The following is a 13,955-nucleotide window of genomic DNA, read 5'->3' on the forward strand; positions in this document are numbered from 1 at the left end:
GTGGTGTGGAGGAGCAGAGGGATCTGGGGGTCCATATCCACAGATCCCTGAAAGTTACCTCACAGGTGGATAGAGTAGTTAAGAAAGCTTATGGGGTGTTAGCTTTCATAAGTCAAGGGATCGAGTTTAGGAGCCATGAGGTAATGATGCAGCTCTACAAAATTCTTGTCAGACCGCACTTGGAGTACTGTGCACAGTTCTGGTTGCCTCATTATAGGAAGGATGTGGAAGCATTGTAAAGGGTACAGGGGAGATTTACCAGGATGCTGCCTGGTTTAGAGAGTATGGATTATGAGAAGAGACTAAGGGAGCTAGGTTTTACTCTTTGGAGAGGAGGAGGATGAGAGGAGACATGATAGAGGGGTAGAAAATATTAAGAGGAATAGACAGAGTGGACAGCCAGCGCCTCTTTCCCAGGACACAAATGCTCAATACAAGAGGCCATGGCTTTAAAGTAATGGGTGGGAAGCTCAAGGGAGATTCCAGAGGAAGGTCTTTTACCCAGAGAGTGGTTGGGGCATGGAATGCGCTGCCTGGGGTGGTGGTGGAGGCAGGTACATTGGTCAAATTCAAGAGATTACTAGATAAGCATATGGAGGAATTTAAAATAGAGGGATATGTGGGAGGAAGGTGTTAGATAGTCTCAGGCGAGGTTTAAAGGTCGGCACAACATTGTGGGCTGAAGGGCCTGTATTATGCTGTACTGTTCTATGTCATGATTGTCCTCCCGATCTCTTTGTATCACATGTATAATCATTGATGTTATATATATTAATCTGTATTAATTTGAAAATTAATAAAAAGATTGGAAAAGGAAAGGACACCTGTGGCTTGACCAAAAGTCGAACTACACAGTCTACCGGTTTGTGCAGCCTGAATATTAATGCTTATTTGGCCCCTATTAAGTATGGTGCAATAAAAATAGCTGAGTCCATTCAAATCTGCAACATGTTCTTCTTTTTCAGATATTTATAAATTACAAATTCAAAATTTCTGGCACGTTCAGTCAATTTTCCTGAAGTTTATATAAATTCTAATCCATTTTTATATTCCAGATAACATTAAGATTGTAAAGATATTTAATACTGTTAAATTTAGAGATTAATAGTACAAGTTTAAAAATGTGATCAAGTATTCTTGACACTTCATAGTTTTAGACATTCAAATTTAAAATTTCTGCAAATAACAATATTTTTAAACCAAATGAAAATTTCATACAAACCCTTTTCTCCATTTTTAACCATGCAGAAGTATCTTTTACGATGTATCGTAGACCAAAGAACCAAGTTTCTCGCAATCCAATTGTTCTACACACCAAGTCAAAGAGGTCTTTTCCTTTCCATTTCACCTGCAAGACAAAAAAATTAACAAAATTTGTAATATCTCGATTTGCTGTTTAATATTAACTGTTCATGCATTTCTTGGCCTGGACCGTCTAGTCTTGGGCAACACTATGTAAAGGTGAAGTGGCTGAGACACCCAGAATAGCTTAGTGAACGAGGATCTGAAGCTTAACAACCAGGATAGTTCTCTTTTAGATCTCTGTGGTGAATTAATTTAGCTGGTGTCACTGAGCAATGACAAAAACCAAGCTAAAGCATTTGCCAACCTTGTTCAGACAGAAAAATTGAATAGGTGATCCATCTCAATTCCCTCCCGAGAACACCACCATTACGACAGCCAATTCAATTCATTCTGAGCAATTTTAAGAAAGAAGCGAGAGTACTGGATGCAGCGAAGGCTGTGGAACTAGACTCAGCCAATTACTAAAGACCCGCACTCCAAAACAAGCTGCACCTCTAGCCAAGCTGTTACACTACAGCTACAACATTGGCTTCTAGCTGACAATGTAAAAAACTGCCCAGGCATACCCTCTTCAGAAAAAGCAAGAGGAACCCAATCCAGCTCTTACCACACAATCAGCGTACTTGCAATCATCAGCAAAGTGATGGAAGCTGCCATCAACGGTACTTACAAGCAGCACCTACTCATCAATAAACACCTACTCGTCAATCAACTGATCACAGCATCTACTTGTCGAAAGCAATTTGGATTTCACCAGGACTGCTCTGCTCCAGCCTTCATCACAATATTGGCCCAAACATGGACCAAAGAGCCAAATTCCTGAGGTGAAGTGAGAGTGACGGCCCTTCAATCAAGGCGGAATGTAGTATCGGGATGCCCTAGTAAACAGAGGTCCATGAGCAAAGGGAAAACACTCCAGGGGTTGGTGTCAGACCTCGTACAAAGGAAGATGACTGTGATTACAGGAGGCCAATCATCCCAGCTCCAGGATACCATTGCAGGAGTTCCTAGGCTCAACCACCTTCAGCTATTTCATCAATCACCTTCCTTCTATCAAGTGGTCAGATGTGGGGATGAACGGTCAGAAGTGGGGATAATTGCTGATGATCACCTAATGTTCAATTCAATTTGCAACTCCTCAGCAAATGAAGCAGCCCTTGCTTGCAAGCAACAAGACCTAGACAACATTCAGGCATGGGCTAATAAGTGGCAACTAACGTTTGAGCCATGAAAGTGAAAGGCAATGACAATCTCCAACACACCTTTGACATTTACTGGCATCACCATCACCAAGTCCCCCACCATCAACATCCTAGAGGTCACTATCAACCAGAAACATAAATTTTGTGGCTACAATAGGTCAGACACTGAATATCCTGTAGTGAATGAATCACCTCCTGACACCCCAAGGCCTTTCCATCATCCACAAGCCACCAGCAGCATGATGGAATTACCTTCACTTGCCTGAATACGTGCAACAATTCCCATGAAGTTTGACGCTATTCAAGTCAAAGCAGCCCGTGACATCCCAATCACTGCTCAGAATATTCATTCTCTCTACCAGCAGTGCACAGTAGCTGCAGTGTGTACTATCTACAAAATGCACTAGAGTTTCACACTAAGGCTACTCTCATAGCACCTCCCAAACTCACAACCTCTGCCAGCAAGGAAGACATGGGCAACAGGCAAATGGGAACACTGTCACCTACAGGTTCCCCACAAAGTCACACACCATCCTCTCTTGAACATATGTCACCAGTCCTTCATCAGCACTGGAACTCCCTACCCATCAGCACTGTGAAGTACCTGCAGAGGATGACTGTAGCTAAAGTTGATGGTTCACTGTTAGCAATGCCAAGACTCTAAAAATGAATGAGTATAAAATGCCTGTGATGTGAAGGAGGATGAATGGGGACCCTAATCACAGTTAACACTTTAAACAAAGAGGAACTGATAATGCCATTATACAAAATCAAGGTTGCCACTATCCAATAACAACTTGCAATCAGCATCATCTCTGCTAGAAAATATAATGCTTAGGTGCTTGATAAGACCAAGACCAGTCTTGGCCAACATAACCAATCCTAATGTTCAAATAACTTGGCACTCATCATCGGAAAACATGAATAAGCGTTGCTAATACTATGAAACAATACTCCAGCATGAATCATGCAGTCTTCAGAAATGACAGGAAAATAAAGTTTTAAAAAATTGAAATTGGCAAGGGGAAAAAATGTAGCAACTAACTGAATTTTGTTAGAAATGGACATGTTCATAAATAAATACTGAAACAAAACTCAAAAGTAATTAGGATTAAAAGTACACATTCTGAAAGACTGCATGATCCTTTTATTTGGGAAAGAATTTATTATTGGTTCCAAGTTTGAAGATGTTTTAGCAGTGCTATTACGCATTACTGAAGATATATCTAATAAAAAAAGAACAGATGTTAATCCAACATTTTATTTTTTGATGTTGGAACAGTCTTCCAATTTAATGTCCTAATAAATGGATCTGTTGTGGCGACTCACCGTCTAGTCGGGCGAACCGGCTCGGCAGTCGGGTCGCGCGGCGTCGGAGCGATGAGGCCCAAGATGGCGGCGGGCCTCGTCTTTCCGAGCGACAGGGAGAACCCGCGCGCGGGAAAGTCCTGATGACGTAGGACTTACGTCATTGCCGGTTGTTTTGGGCGGGAACATTCTCCCTTAAAGGGCCCGCGCAAGGCGGGAAAGAAAACCAGTTCTGTTTGGCAATCCTCCGAGTAGAGTCTTGTTTTATTCCGCGGTAGCAACCGCTACACTGTGATCTTTATTTAAATTTAAACTCCTATTATGCTTTCTTACATTCATGTATATATAGGGTACATGAAATCATGCTGCAATTTTATCTGCAGGCCCGCAATAGGTATAATTATAGAAAAAGTGTTTATATTCACATTATGAATGTGAATTTTGGAATTTATAATGGTAAAAGTTAACAGAAAATGCTAATTGTGTTGCACACAATAAGTTGGATCATATGGTCTCTCTTTCCTGCCTCTAGTGTTTATGGATGGGTTGCATCATGTTAAATCTAGCCCATCACTCAATGTTGCCACATTTACTATTGGTTGCATTTACTTTCTGTAGCCTGCCAGTTTGTTTGTACGGGGGTCTTGTTCCCACTGCGATGAAGCATAGTGGTATGTAAATGGGAACCACCTCAAGCAGCAGATTCTCAGACTGTGACCCCAGACCACTCTGACGACCTTCTCGACAAAACTGTCTTTTTTAAATTGCTCCTCCATCTCTGACGATTGGAAACATTCAAAAAACTGATCAAATTAAAAATAATAAATTTTAGTAGTAACAGATATTAATTAAACATTAGATTAATTAACATAAACAAAACATAAAAAAAGGCTGGTCTCAGTTATGGTGACCTGAGATTGTCATAAAAACCAATCTGATTCTTTAATGTCTTCAGGAAAGGAAGCGTGCCATCCTTGCCTTATCTGACCAATGTACGACTCCAGAATCACCATAGTGGTTGACTCTTAACTGCCTTCACAGTTCAGAGTATGAAGGGATGAATAATAGATGCCAGCAATGCCCATAACCCATAAAAACATCTTCAATCTGGGACAGCAATGAATGAAGTCATGCCACAGATACCAGCTATCACTGGTGTAAAACTGCAGGGCTGGGTACAATGCACAGAACAGAAATCAGGAACTAGTGGACCTGCAAACTGCCATTAACCAGGCATTCTCTATGGAGCCTCTAGCTGAAAATCTGCACAAATCTGACCCAAACCTTTCTCTTCTCTTTGCCCTACTTACCTTTATTCAAAGTCCTCTTCTGCTTCCCACTTCCTCATTTTCAAGGCAATAAATCTTAGTACATTACAGATGTCTGCAACTTCTGAATGAAAAAAAATGTCCATTCTCTGACCATGGCAATTATCTGCTGGTGAACTAAATTAATTTTCATGGCACTTAGATAACTTGCCCAAAAACCAAGGAGAAATAGATAGGCATAATTAAATAAAAATAATTAAGATAACAGAAATATCAATATTTTGGGCACGCTGCAGAGTTGGTGGCCAGCAAAATTAAACTTCTCCAATTCAACATTATGGTTTTAATTAATACAAATATTTGTTCCCTGGAGCACAATCCCAAGTTCAACAGTGGCCAGTACTTCTGAGCAATAACACAGGAAAACTGGTTCAGTATTTGAAATGTGGCAAAAAAGAGAGATCAAATTAAAGAATGAGCATGCATTTATATGGCATTGTTAGTATTGTGAACGTTTCGATGTGTTTCACAGATGAAGTATAATAACAGCTGAAGACAAATCAGAAAATTCTAGCAGATCAAAAAAAGACAGGCAAGTCAATGTTTCATTGCAATCTTTTCAAAGAGGAATATTTCAAAACCTATTTTAGGTCATCTAAGATCCAGAATTGGTAACAAAACATATTTTTCTCCATTCTCTTTAATATATCCAATTTAAATAACCTAATATTAGTGAATGGTGAAAAATTATCCAATCTTTCAAATGCATGAGCTTTAAATTTTACTATGAATTATTACAATGAAAGTTCAAGCAAAAGAACTGTTTGATGCATTTTGATGTAAAGTTTTCATTATTATTGCACAACTATAATTGTTTTTGTAGTATATTAGGAGACCAATGATGTTCCTTAGTAGTCTTCATTGGACCCCATTATTGCAACTGGAACAAGCTATTTAAGCAAGTTGGTAACATCTCACATCAATGAGATGACTATTGGTTCAAGCACCATTTCAGGGATTTAAGCCCTATATCTGGGTCATACTTCAATACTGAAGAATGCAGCATTGTCAGAAATGCCATCTTTCAGATGAATTAACAAACAGAGTTCAACTAAGTCTCAAGTTAAACATAAGATTCGTTTGGAATATTTAAAAAGGAGGAAGCTTTCCCCACCTCAAACCAAGAGTGTGGGATCGCACATTCTCTATATAATTACCATTGCCAGAAATCGAGTAACTAATCAAACATCGCATTTGCCTTCGTAACAGCAATGACCACATTTCAAAACATTGCAATAATCCAAAGACATAACAAAATGTAAAATAAAATTTAAATCTAAAACAGAAACTCTCTCTTACCTCACAGCTGAACTCCATTTCTGCATCCATGGTAATAACCTTAACTTTGAAGGTTTTAGGTTGTTTCTTCTTTAAGACCATTATCGACATTTTGCTTCTAAATCCTTTGATGGTATCCGTCAAGTGTAGTTTTAAACTTAACAATTGAAAGGAATATTAATGCCATGTGTACATTTAAAACAATTTACAAAAGAGACCATCTACCTGTCCAATGAGTATGTACATAAAGTGGCCTCCCTCTATATGGTGATCCGTAACCATAATCCCAGACATACACAAGCAGCCCTTCTGTTTTAGCTCTTTGACTGATACACCTTTACCCAGAGTTTCCAGATAAATTGCAGAATACCGATGTTAACACTGGCAGTCTTCCAAATCTCTACCAAATTGTGCCTACATTTTCTAGAATTAACTGAATTGGTTGTTTCCCTATGGGAACAGACTAAAGATTAGGCAATTATGCAGCTGTGGATTTTCCAGTAGCTTAACATAGCCTGAAATAACCAAAGGCAGAAGTGTGTGGGAAAAGTAAACACGAGGTATGGTCACTGCTACTGTAGCACTCCAATATCCATTCTGACAAGATTATAGTAAAAATAAGCAATGTCTTCACAGTACACATCCTTATAACTACACATCAATTTTACGCTCCCAGTGCATAATCAGTTTCATTTCAGGATATGGACCTAGAGTCTGATAAAGCACAGGGAGAGGTGGCTTATATGGAGCATAACCCAATGCTGCTGTTAGTTAAAATGCATACCTTGAACTGACAGAGAGGCTCTGAGGCATTGGTGAATTATTAAGTTATTGGGCAGATTCTGTTTGCCTTTTCACCGATCTCTGCTGACACTATGCTTTGGTTAACAAAGGATATTGAAGGTTTGATTCCGGAAAAGGAAACATACGTCAAGTATAGGAAAATGATATTGAAGGAGTCACTTGAGGTTTACAGGGGATATAGGAGAAAACAAGAAATTAAGAGAGCAAAAAAAGGGCCATGAAATGTTCTTGGCAAGTAGGAGTAAGGAGAATCCCAAATCCTTTTAGAAGCAAGAGAGTAGCTAAGTAAAGAAAAGTAGTCTATACGTGGAGCCAGTAGCTATGAGCGAGAACCTAAATGAATACTTCTCAACAATGCTCATCAGAGAGGAGGACATGGAAGCTGCAGAGTTAAGTGAGGGTTACACTGATATTCTGGAGCACATCTGTATCAGAAAGGAGAAAGTGTTAGAAATATTGGTGCACTTTAGGGTAGATAAATCTCCAGGATGCCAAGGGAAGCACAGGGGGAAATTGCTGGGGCTAAAACTATCTGTTGGTTTGAAGTCTATGTCCAGGCTCAATGGAGTATTGTTTCAGTTTTCCATCAATAAACTCAAATGTCATCACATGACACTTTTCACAAGCCAACAAATGGAGCAGTGTCCCTCCATTTTAATTATTAGATCAAGGCATCATTTAATTAGATATGCAATGGAAAAGGTTGTACTCCAAAAAAAATGAGATTCAACATACAGTTGGATTAGCTGATAATACTGAATGCAAGGAGGCATGAAAATCTGAAACCCCCAAGAGTGAACCCGGTGATTTCAAAATTTCCTCTTCTGTTCCTATTCTCCCTCAAAGCACACATTAATCTCAACACATTTCAACTAATGAACAAGATTGTTAAAGACCTTAGAACAGCAATCACTTCTAAAGACAGTTAAGTTCTGTCTGGAAACAATGAGTGATCTCTTTGCTTTATTTTTATTTAAATAAGCTCCAAAAACACAAAGGGAAATAACAAAGAGGTGAAGGTGATGTGGGGAAGCTTATGATCCTAATGACTAAGAATGAAGTTTAAAGATTCATGGTGATTTCAAAATGAATTATTAATATGCCCCATCAATGCAATAAAAAACAGAAAGGCGCTTGAAGCACTCAGCAAGTCGAGCATTAGAAACAGTGTTCCTGCATTTGGGTTCATAAGTATCACAATTTAAAATCAGTGAAACCAGAATGATAGAGTGAAAATAGTAAAACACAAGTCAGTGGAAGACATCAAACTAATCAGCGCTTTGATCGAAAGAGGCTGAAGAGGGCCGTAGACTCAGCCAGCTTCATTACGGGCACAACCCTCCCTGCCATCGAGGACATCTTCAAGAGGCAGCACCTCAAGAAGGCAGCATCCATCATTAAGGATTCTCACCATCTGGGACGCGCCCCCTTCATGTTACTACCATCAGGGAGGAGGTAAAGGAGCCTGAAGACCCACACTCAACATTTCAGGAACAGCTTCTTCCCCTCCGCTATCAGATTTCTGAAAGGTCCATGAACACTACCTTGTCATTCCTCTTTTGCACTATTTATTTAATTTTGTAACTTATAGTAATTTTTACGTCTTGCACTGTACTGCTGCCGCAAAACAACAAATTTCATATGCAAAGATGCATTTCACTGTGTGTTTCGATGTACATGTGACTAATAAAGATCTTATCTTATAATAAACCTGATTCTGATAAGGGCTATACACAAAATACAGTATTTAATCTGACAATCAATATTCAAAAAAGATAGACTCAGAATAACAAACATGATCTCGTTGCCATAAGTCTGAATAATGAGTGACTCTAGAAATAGGCTTTTCAAGTACAGTACGAGTTGGTTAATAAAGAGGGATAAATAAATCCAGAATATTACTTCAAATTATAGAAGAACTACTGGGTGTGTGGAGTATTTAAAAAGAGCAATACGGTAATTTTTAGGTTGATATCACTAAAGAGTTACAAAGCTAGAAGACGGTTCATAGAGAATAATAGATTAGCGAATTAAAAACTGGATGCTGCAAATAGGAGATTTTAGGATTTTGTAAGTGAATGAATTAAAGTGAGCCTAATAGTCCTCCTTCTCCATCTCTATATTATGACGGGGTTCTGTGGAAGAATTGAGGTGTTATAATACTTTCCTTTTGAAATATTGTTTTGCCTTGTTTGGAAACAAGCAAAGCCTTCGCTTTTCACTTGTGACTTAGGAATCGGTGTGAGGATGAAGTGGAGCGGGCGGGAGTGAAAATAAAGAAATGTGGATTTACTTCACATTGGAGGGGCAGGCTGCCTCTACTCAGTAATTCATCTGGTAAACAATCAACGGTGTAATGAAGCAAAAATGTTAGTACTGGAAAACATTACAATGTGTACAAGGCACCATTATGATCATTATCTGTAATTGGAGATATGTTCGCCCGAGTGTAAGAAACATTTGGTTAACAAAATAAACAATAAAAAAAACAGATACCAACACCCCTCAAAAAGGATCAAACGCTCTGGAGGCCGAACTGTACGTTCAATGTAAAAACTGTAACAGCAGCTTTCAGAAATAACCCACAAATATAGATTAATAATTACTCTTTGATTCGGTTCATCCTTAAATCCGTCGCAATTTGAATTGTGCCTCAAATACTCACGGACACAGGGAGGCCCAGCCCAAGCCCCGGGCTGGAGTTGCAGCGAGTACGGGCGACACGGCACCGAACCCGGCTTTAGACCGACAATAAACCGCACGGCGCTCCCTCCCACCAGGCCATGGCCTGGCGCACGGCGTTCAAGTTTGGTGGCGACCGGTTGGAGCAGCTGATCCACCGACACGGCTGGTGGGGCACAAGGACGGAGACCCACCGCTCCCCGGCAGCGGGCGGCAGAGCGCGCCCTCCAGGTGGGATGAGCAACCCACAGCGGAGCGCCTCTCAAACCCTCTCTCCAGGCGCAGCTCCCTCCCTCCCTCCCTCCTCAAACCCTCTCCTCCAGATGCAGCTCCCTCCCTCCTCAAACCCTCCCCCCCCCCAGGCACAGCTCCCTCCCTCCTCAAACCCTCCCCCCCAGGCGCAGCTCCCTCCCTCCTCAAACCCTTCCCCCCCAGGCACAGCTCCCTCCCTCCTCAAACCCTCCCCCCGGCACAGCTCCCTCCTTGAATCCTCCCCTACAAATGCAGCGTTCTCCCCCTGCGAATCCTCCCCCTCCTAACAGTTCTCCCCACCAAACGCAATTCCCCCTCAACACTTAACTCTCCCTGCAAACCCTCCCCCTCCAAAACACAGCTCCCCAACAAACGTTCTCCTAAGCATTGCTCCCTCGAAACCTCCACCCCAAAACACAACTGCATACAAAACCCACCCAAAAGACAGATCCACACAAACTATGTCCCCAAAAGACAGCTGCCACCTTACACACCAAACCACAGCTTCTTAAAAGCACCCCACTGAAATACAACTCCCACAAACTTTCCACTACATAACACAGCTCACAAAGAAACCTTCACCCTCACAACACAGCCTTTATTGCCACAACACAGCTCTATGGTTTCCCACATACCCTACAACCCCACGATACTGCTCTCCTGACCTCCATAGTTCGGCATGGATGAGTTGGGCTAAAGGGCTTGTTTCCATGCTGTATAACTCTATGACTCTATAACATAATCTATTATCCCCTCATTCTCTCAACACAGCCCACCCCCACAGCACACTCACCCCACAGCCGTTAAACGTAACTCCCATCATATTCAACAACACTCGAACATGTTGTTTTCACACTGAGGATATCTTCTACTGTGTTATCTGGCTCTCCCAAAGAAAGGACAGCAACTGCAACCATATTTAGCCAGAAGTGTCAAGTGCATGAACCATCTTGGCTCTTCCAACTGTCCCCACCATTACAGAAACATGTCTTCAGCCGATATGATGCACTCTACTTGATATAAATTTTTAGCTAAGAGAACTGGATGTTGCAAAAGCTATAGGACCAAGAAAACTTCCTGGCTGGTTGTATTGCTAAAGATTTCTGCTCCAGAACTAGCTGTGCCTTTATCTAAGAAGTTCCAGGACAATTCCAGCACTGATATCCCAACATTGTGGGAAGTTGTCCACGTTTATCCTACCACAAGCAGCAGGACAAATGTCTAATTATTAATCAGTCTACTTTCAGTCATGAACAGAGTTACAGAAGGTGTGATTGGCAATGTTATCAAGCAAACGTACCAATAACATGCTCAGTGATGATCAATTTGGGTTTCTTCATAACTTATCCACTCCAGACCTCTAGGCAACCTTGATCCAAACATGAACCAAAAGGCTGCATTCCAGAGATGAGAAAGACTATCCTTCACATCAAGGCACTAAGTGTGGCAACATGGAGTCTTTGGAAACAAAGTAGGAAAATCAAAGGGAAAACACCTGCTAGTTGATGTCACACCTGCCTTCACGGCCAAACCTACCAATAAAATTCCCCTCACACTCTACAACCCCAGAACACAGCTCCCATTACATGTACACCTACAATATAGATTTCTTGCACCCACTCCCCTCTGGCCTCATGACAACCCACAGCCCACAATGCAGTTCTTTTTATATCCTCGCTGTAGCGCTCCCCTCACTTCCACCAACTCTTCATTGCTTTCTGTCCACCTACTGGTCTAGGTTTATCGCCTTTGCTGTTAATTTCCAACCTGCTTTCCCTATCACGTGGTTCATCTCTTCCTCCACTATCTGCATTTCAGAAGATAGGTTGGCAAATGATATCCACAACCACCCCTTGCACTCCCACTGCTGCTCTGATTACAATACCTCACAATCTGCTTCTTGTTAGGACTCCATTCCATTCTACCAGTTTCCCTGTCTCCATCACAACTGTTCTGACAAAGCCATCTTCTACATCAGTGCTTACAATCGAACCTTCTATTTTTTCAACTTTAGGTTGGTTCCCTCTACCATTCTTGTCAGGATGTTCAACCATAGTTTTTCTATTTCCTGTATTTCTGCTTTCACTCCTTCCTCTGCCCAGAACCACAACAGCATGTACCTGCTGACTCTTAATTTTTGACTCCCAGTTTTTACAGATGCACCATAGAAAGCATTCTCTCCAGATGCATCACAGCTTGGTACAGCAACTGCTCTGCCCAAGACCGCAAGAAATTGCAAAGCTGTGAATGCAGCACAGTCCATCATACACACAATCCTCCCCTCTATTGACTCCAGGATATTTTTCTTGAGAAGAACTTGAATGAGAATGGTGTAAGCCATTTCACAATTTCACAGTGACCATCACGTGCATGATCCTTTGCTCATAACTGTGGAGATAACCCCACAGCAAGCGTTCTTTATCCTTGAGTGGCAAAATGACTAGAAGAAATATTTCTAAATTACCCACAGAAAAGTCCAGAAGCATACTATGTGCCTTCCGACCTTAGAGCCCTACAGAAAGCTCAAGGTACCATATAAATCTAGTTGTAATGTATATATTAGTTTATTTATTTCCATTTGCTTGCCACCTTAATTCTACATCCCAATCTACTATCTGTTTGTTTTAATAAAGCACAACATAAGCTTGAGAGAAAAGCATTTGTCTTCCAACTGGACACTTTATACCCTTTCGGACTCAATATTAAGTTCAACAATTTTATTGAATCATCACTTCCAGTTTTTGGATTTAACATTTTCAATTGCCACTGTTTCTGTTTCGGTAATTTTAGATAACTATTCTGCTTCTCCCAGTTGCACATCCTCCAGACCAGCCCTTGCTATTCACTAATCCCTTCTCCAGGCTCTTTCCTCCCACATTGTCAGATCTTGCCTTGTGTTTTCTTCTCCGTAATCAACCCTACCTTTCTCTGCAATTTAAAATTTTTGATACGTTTAGCTATTTCTGATGAAAAACTGACTTGAAACACTAATTTTGTTTTTCTTCCGCAGATTCTGAGTGACCTGCTGAGTAATTTGCACATTTTGCTTTATTGCAGATATCTAGTATCTGGAGTGCTTTGTTTACTCATAACATACAGGCCATCCCCAGGTTCCGAACACCCAAGAACACTCATAAATTGCAGAGACTTGTGTGCGCAACTCAGTCCATCACAAAAACCAGCCTTCCCTCCTTGGACTCTGACTACACTTCCTACTGCCTTGGGAAAGCAGACAACATCATCAAAGACCCCTCCCACCCTAGTCATTCTCTCTTCTCCCCCTTTCCATCGGGCAAAGAAACAGAAACTTGAAAACACACACCACCAGGTTCAAGGACAGCTTCTATCTTGTCGTTATAAGGTTCCCGAATGGACCTCTTACACATTAAAGACAAACTCTTAATCTCACAATCTACCTCATCATGGCCCTTGCACCTTATTGTCTACCTGCACTGCACTTTCTCTGTAACTGTAACACTATATTCTGCATTCTGTTATTGCTTTTTCTTTTGTACTACCTCAATGTACTTCTGTCTTCTTATGCATGACACGTAAAACAAAGCTTTTCAGTGTATCTCGGTGCATATTGGCAATAATAAACTGATTGGAGACACAAGAGACTGGAGATGCCGGAATCTGGAGCAACACAAAAAAACAGAGAAACTCAGCAGATCAGGCACCATCTATGGAGGGAAATGGACAATCGATGTTTCAGGTTGAGACCCTTCATCTGGACTAATTACCAAGTTATGGACACCCCTGTAAGCTCCCATAACATCATGAAATTCAAAAGTCC

At 41.0% G+C, this 13,955-nt stretch overlaps 1 protein-coding gene across 1 annotated transcript in view; it reads right to left on the minus strand.

Annotated features, from left to right (window-relative positions):
* nf2b (NF2, moesin-ezrin-radixin like (MERLIN) tumor suppressor b) overlaps positions 1-10,173 on the minus strand; it is a 35,198-nt gene extending 25,025 nt beyond the window's left edge. The window contains exons 1-3 of the mRNA XM_052035510.1: positions 9,891-10,173; positions 6,443-6,578; positions 1,223-1,348 (exon numbers count right to left, since the gene is read on the minus strand). Coding sequence (XP_051891470.1) covers positions 1,223-1,348; positions 6,443-6,532 — 216 coding nt within the window. The 5' untranslated portion in view covers positions 6,533-6,578; positions 9,891-10,173. The remainder of the gene's footprint in view (positions 1-1,222; positions 1,349-6,442; positions 6,579-9,890) is intronic.
* Positions 10,174-13,955: the final 3,782 nt, after the last annotated feature.

This window comes from Pristis pectinata, chromosome 21 (assembly GCF_009764475.1).
Source record: "Pristis pectinata isolate sPriPec2 chromosome 21, sPriPec2.1.pri, whole genome shotgun sequence".
In the NCBI taxonomy this organism is placed as follows: Eukaryota; Metazoa; Chordata; class Chondrichthyes; order Rhinopristiformes; family Pristidae; genus Pristis; species Pristis pectinata.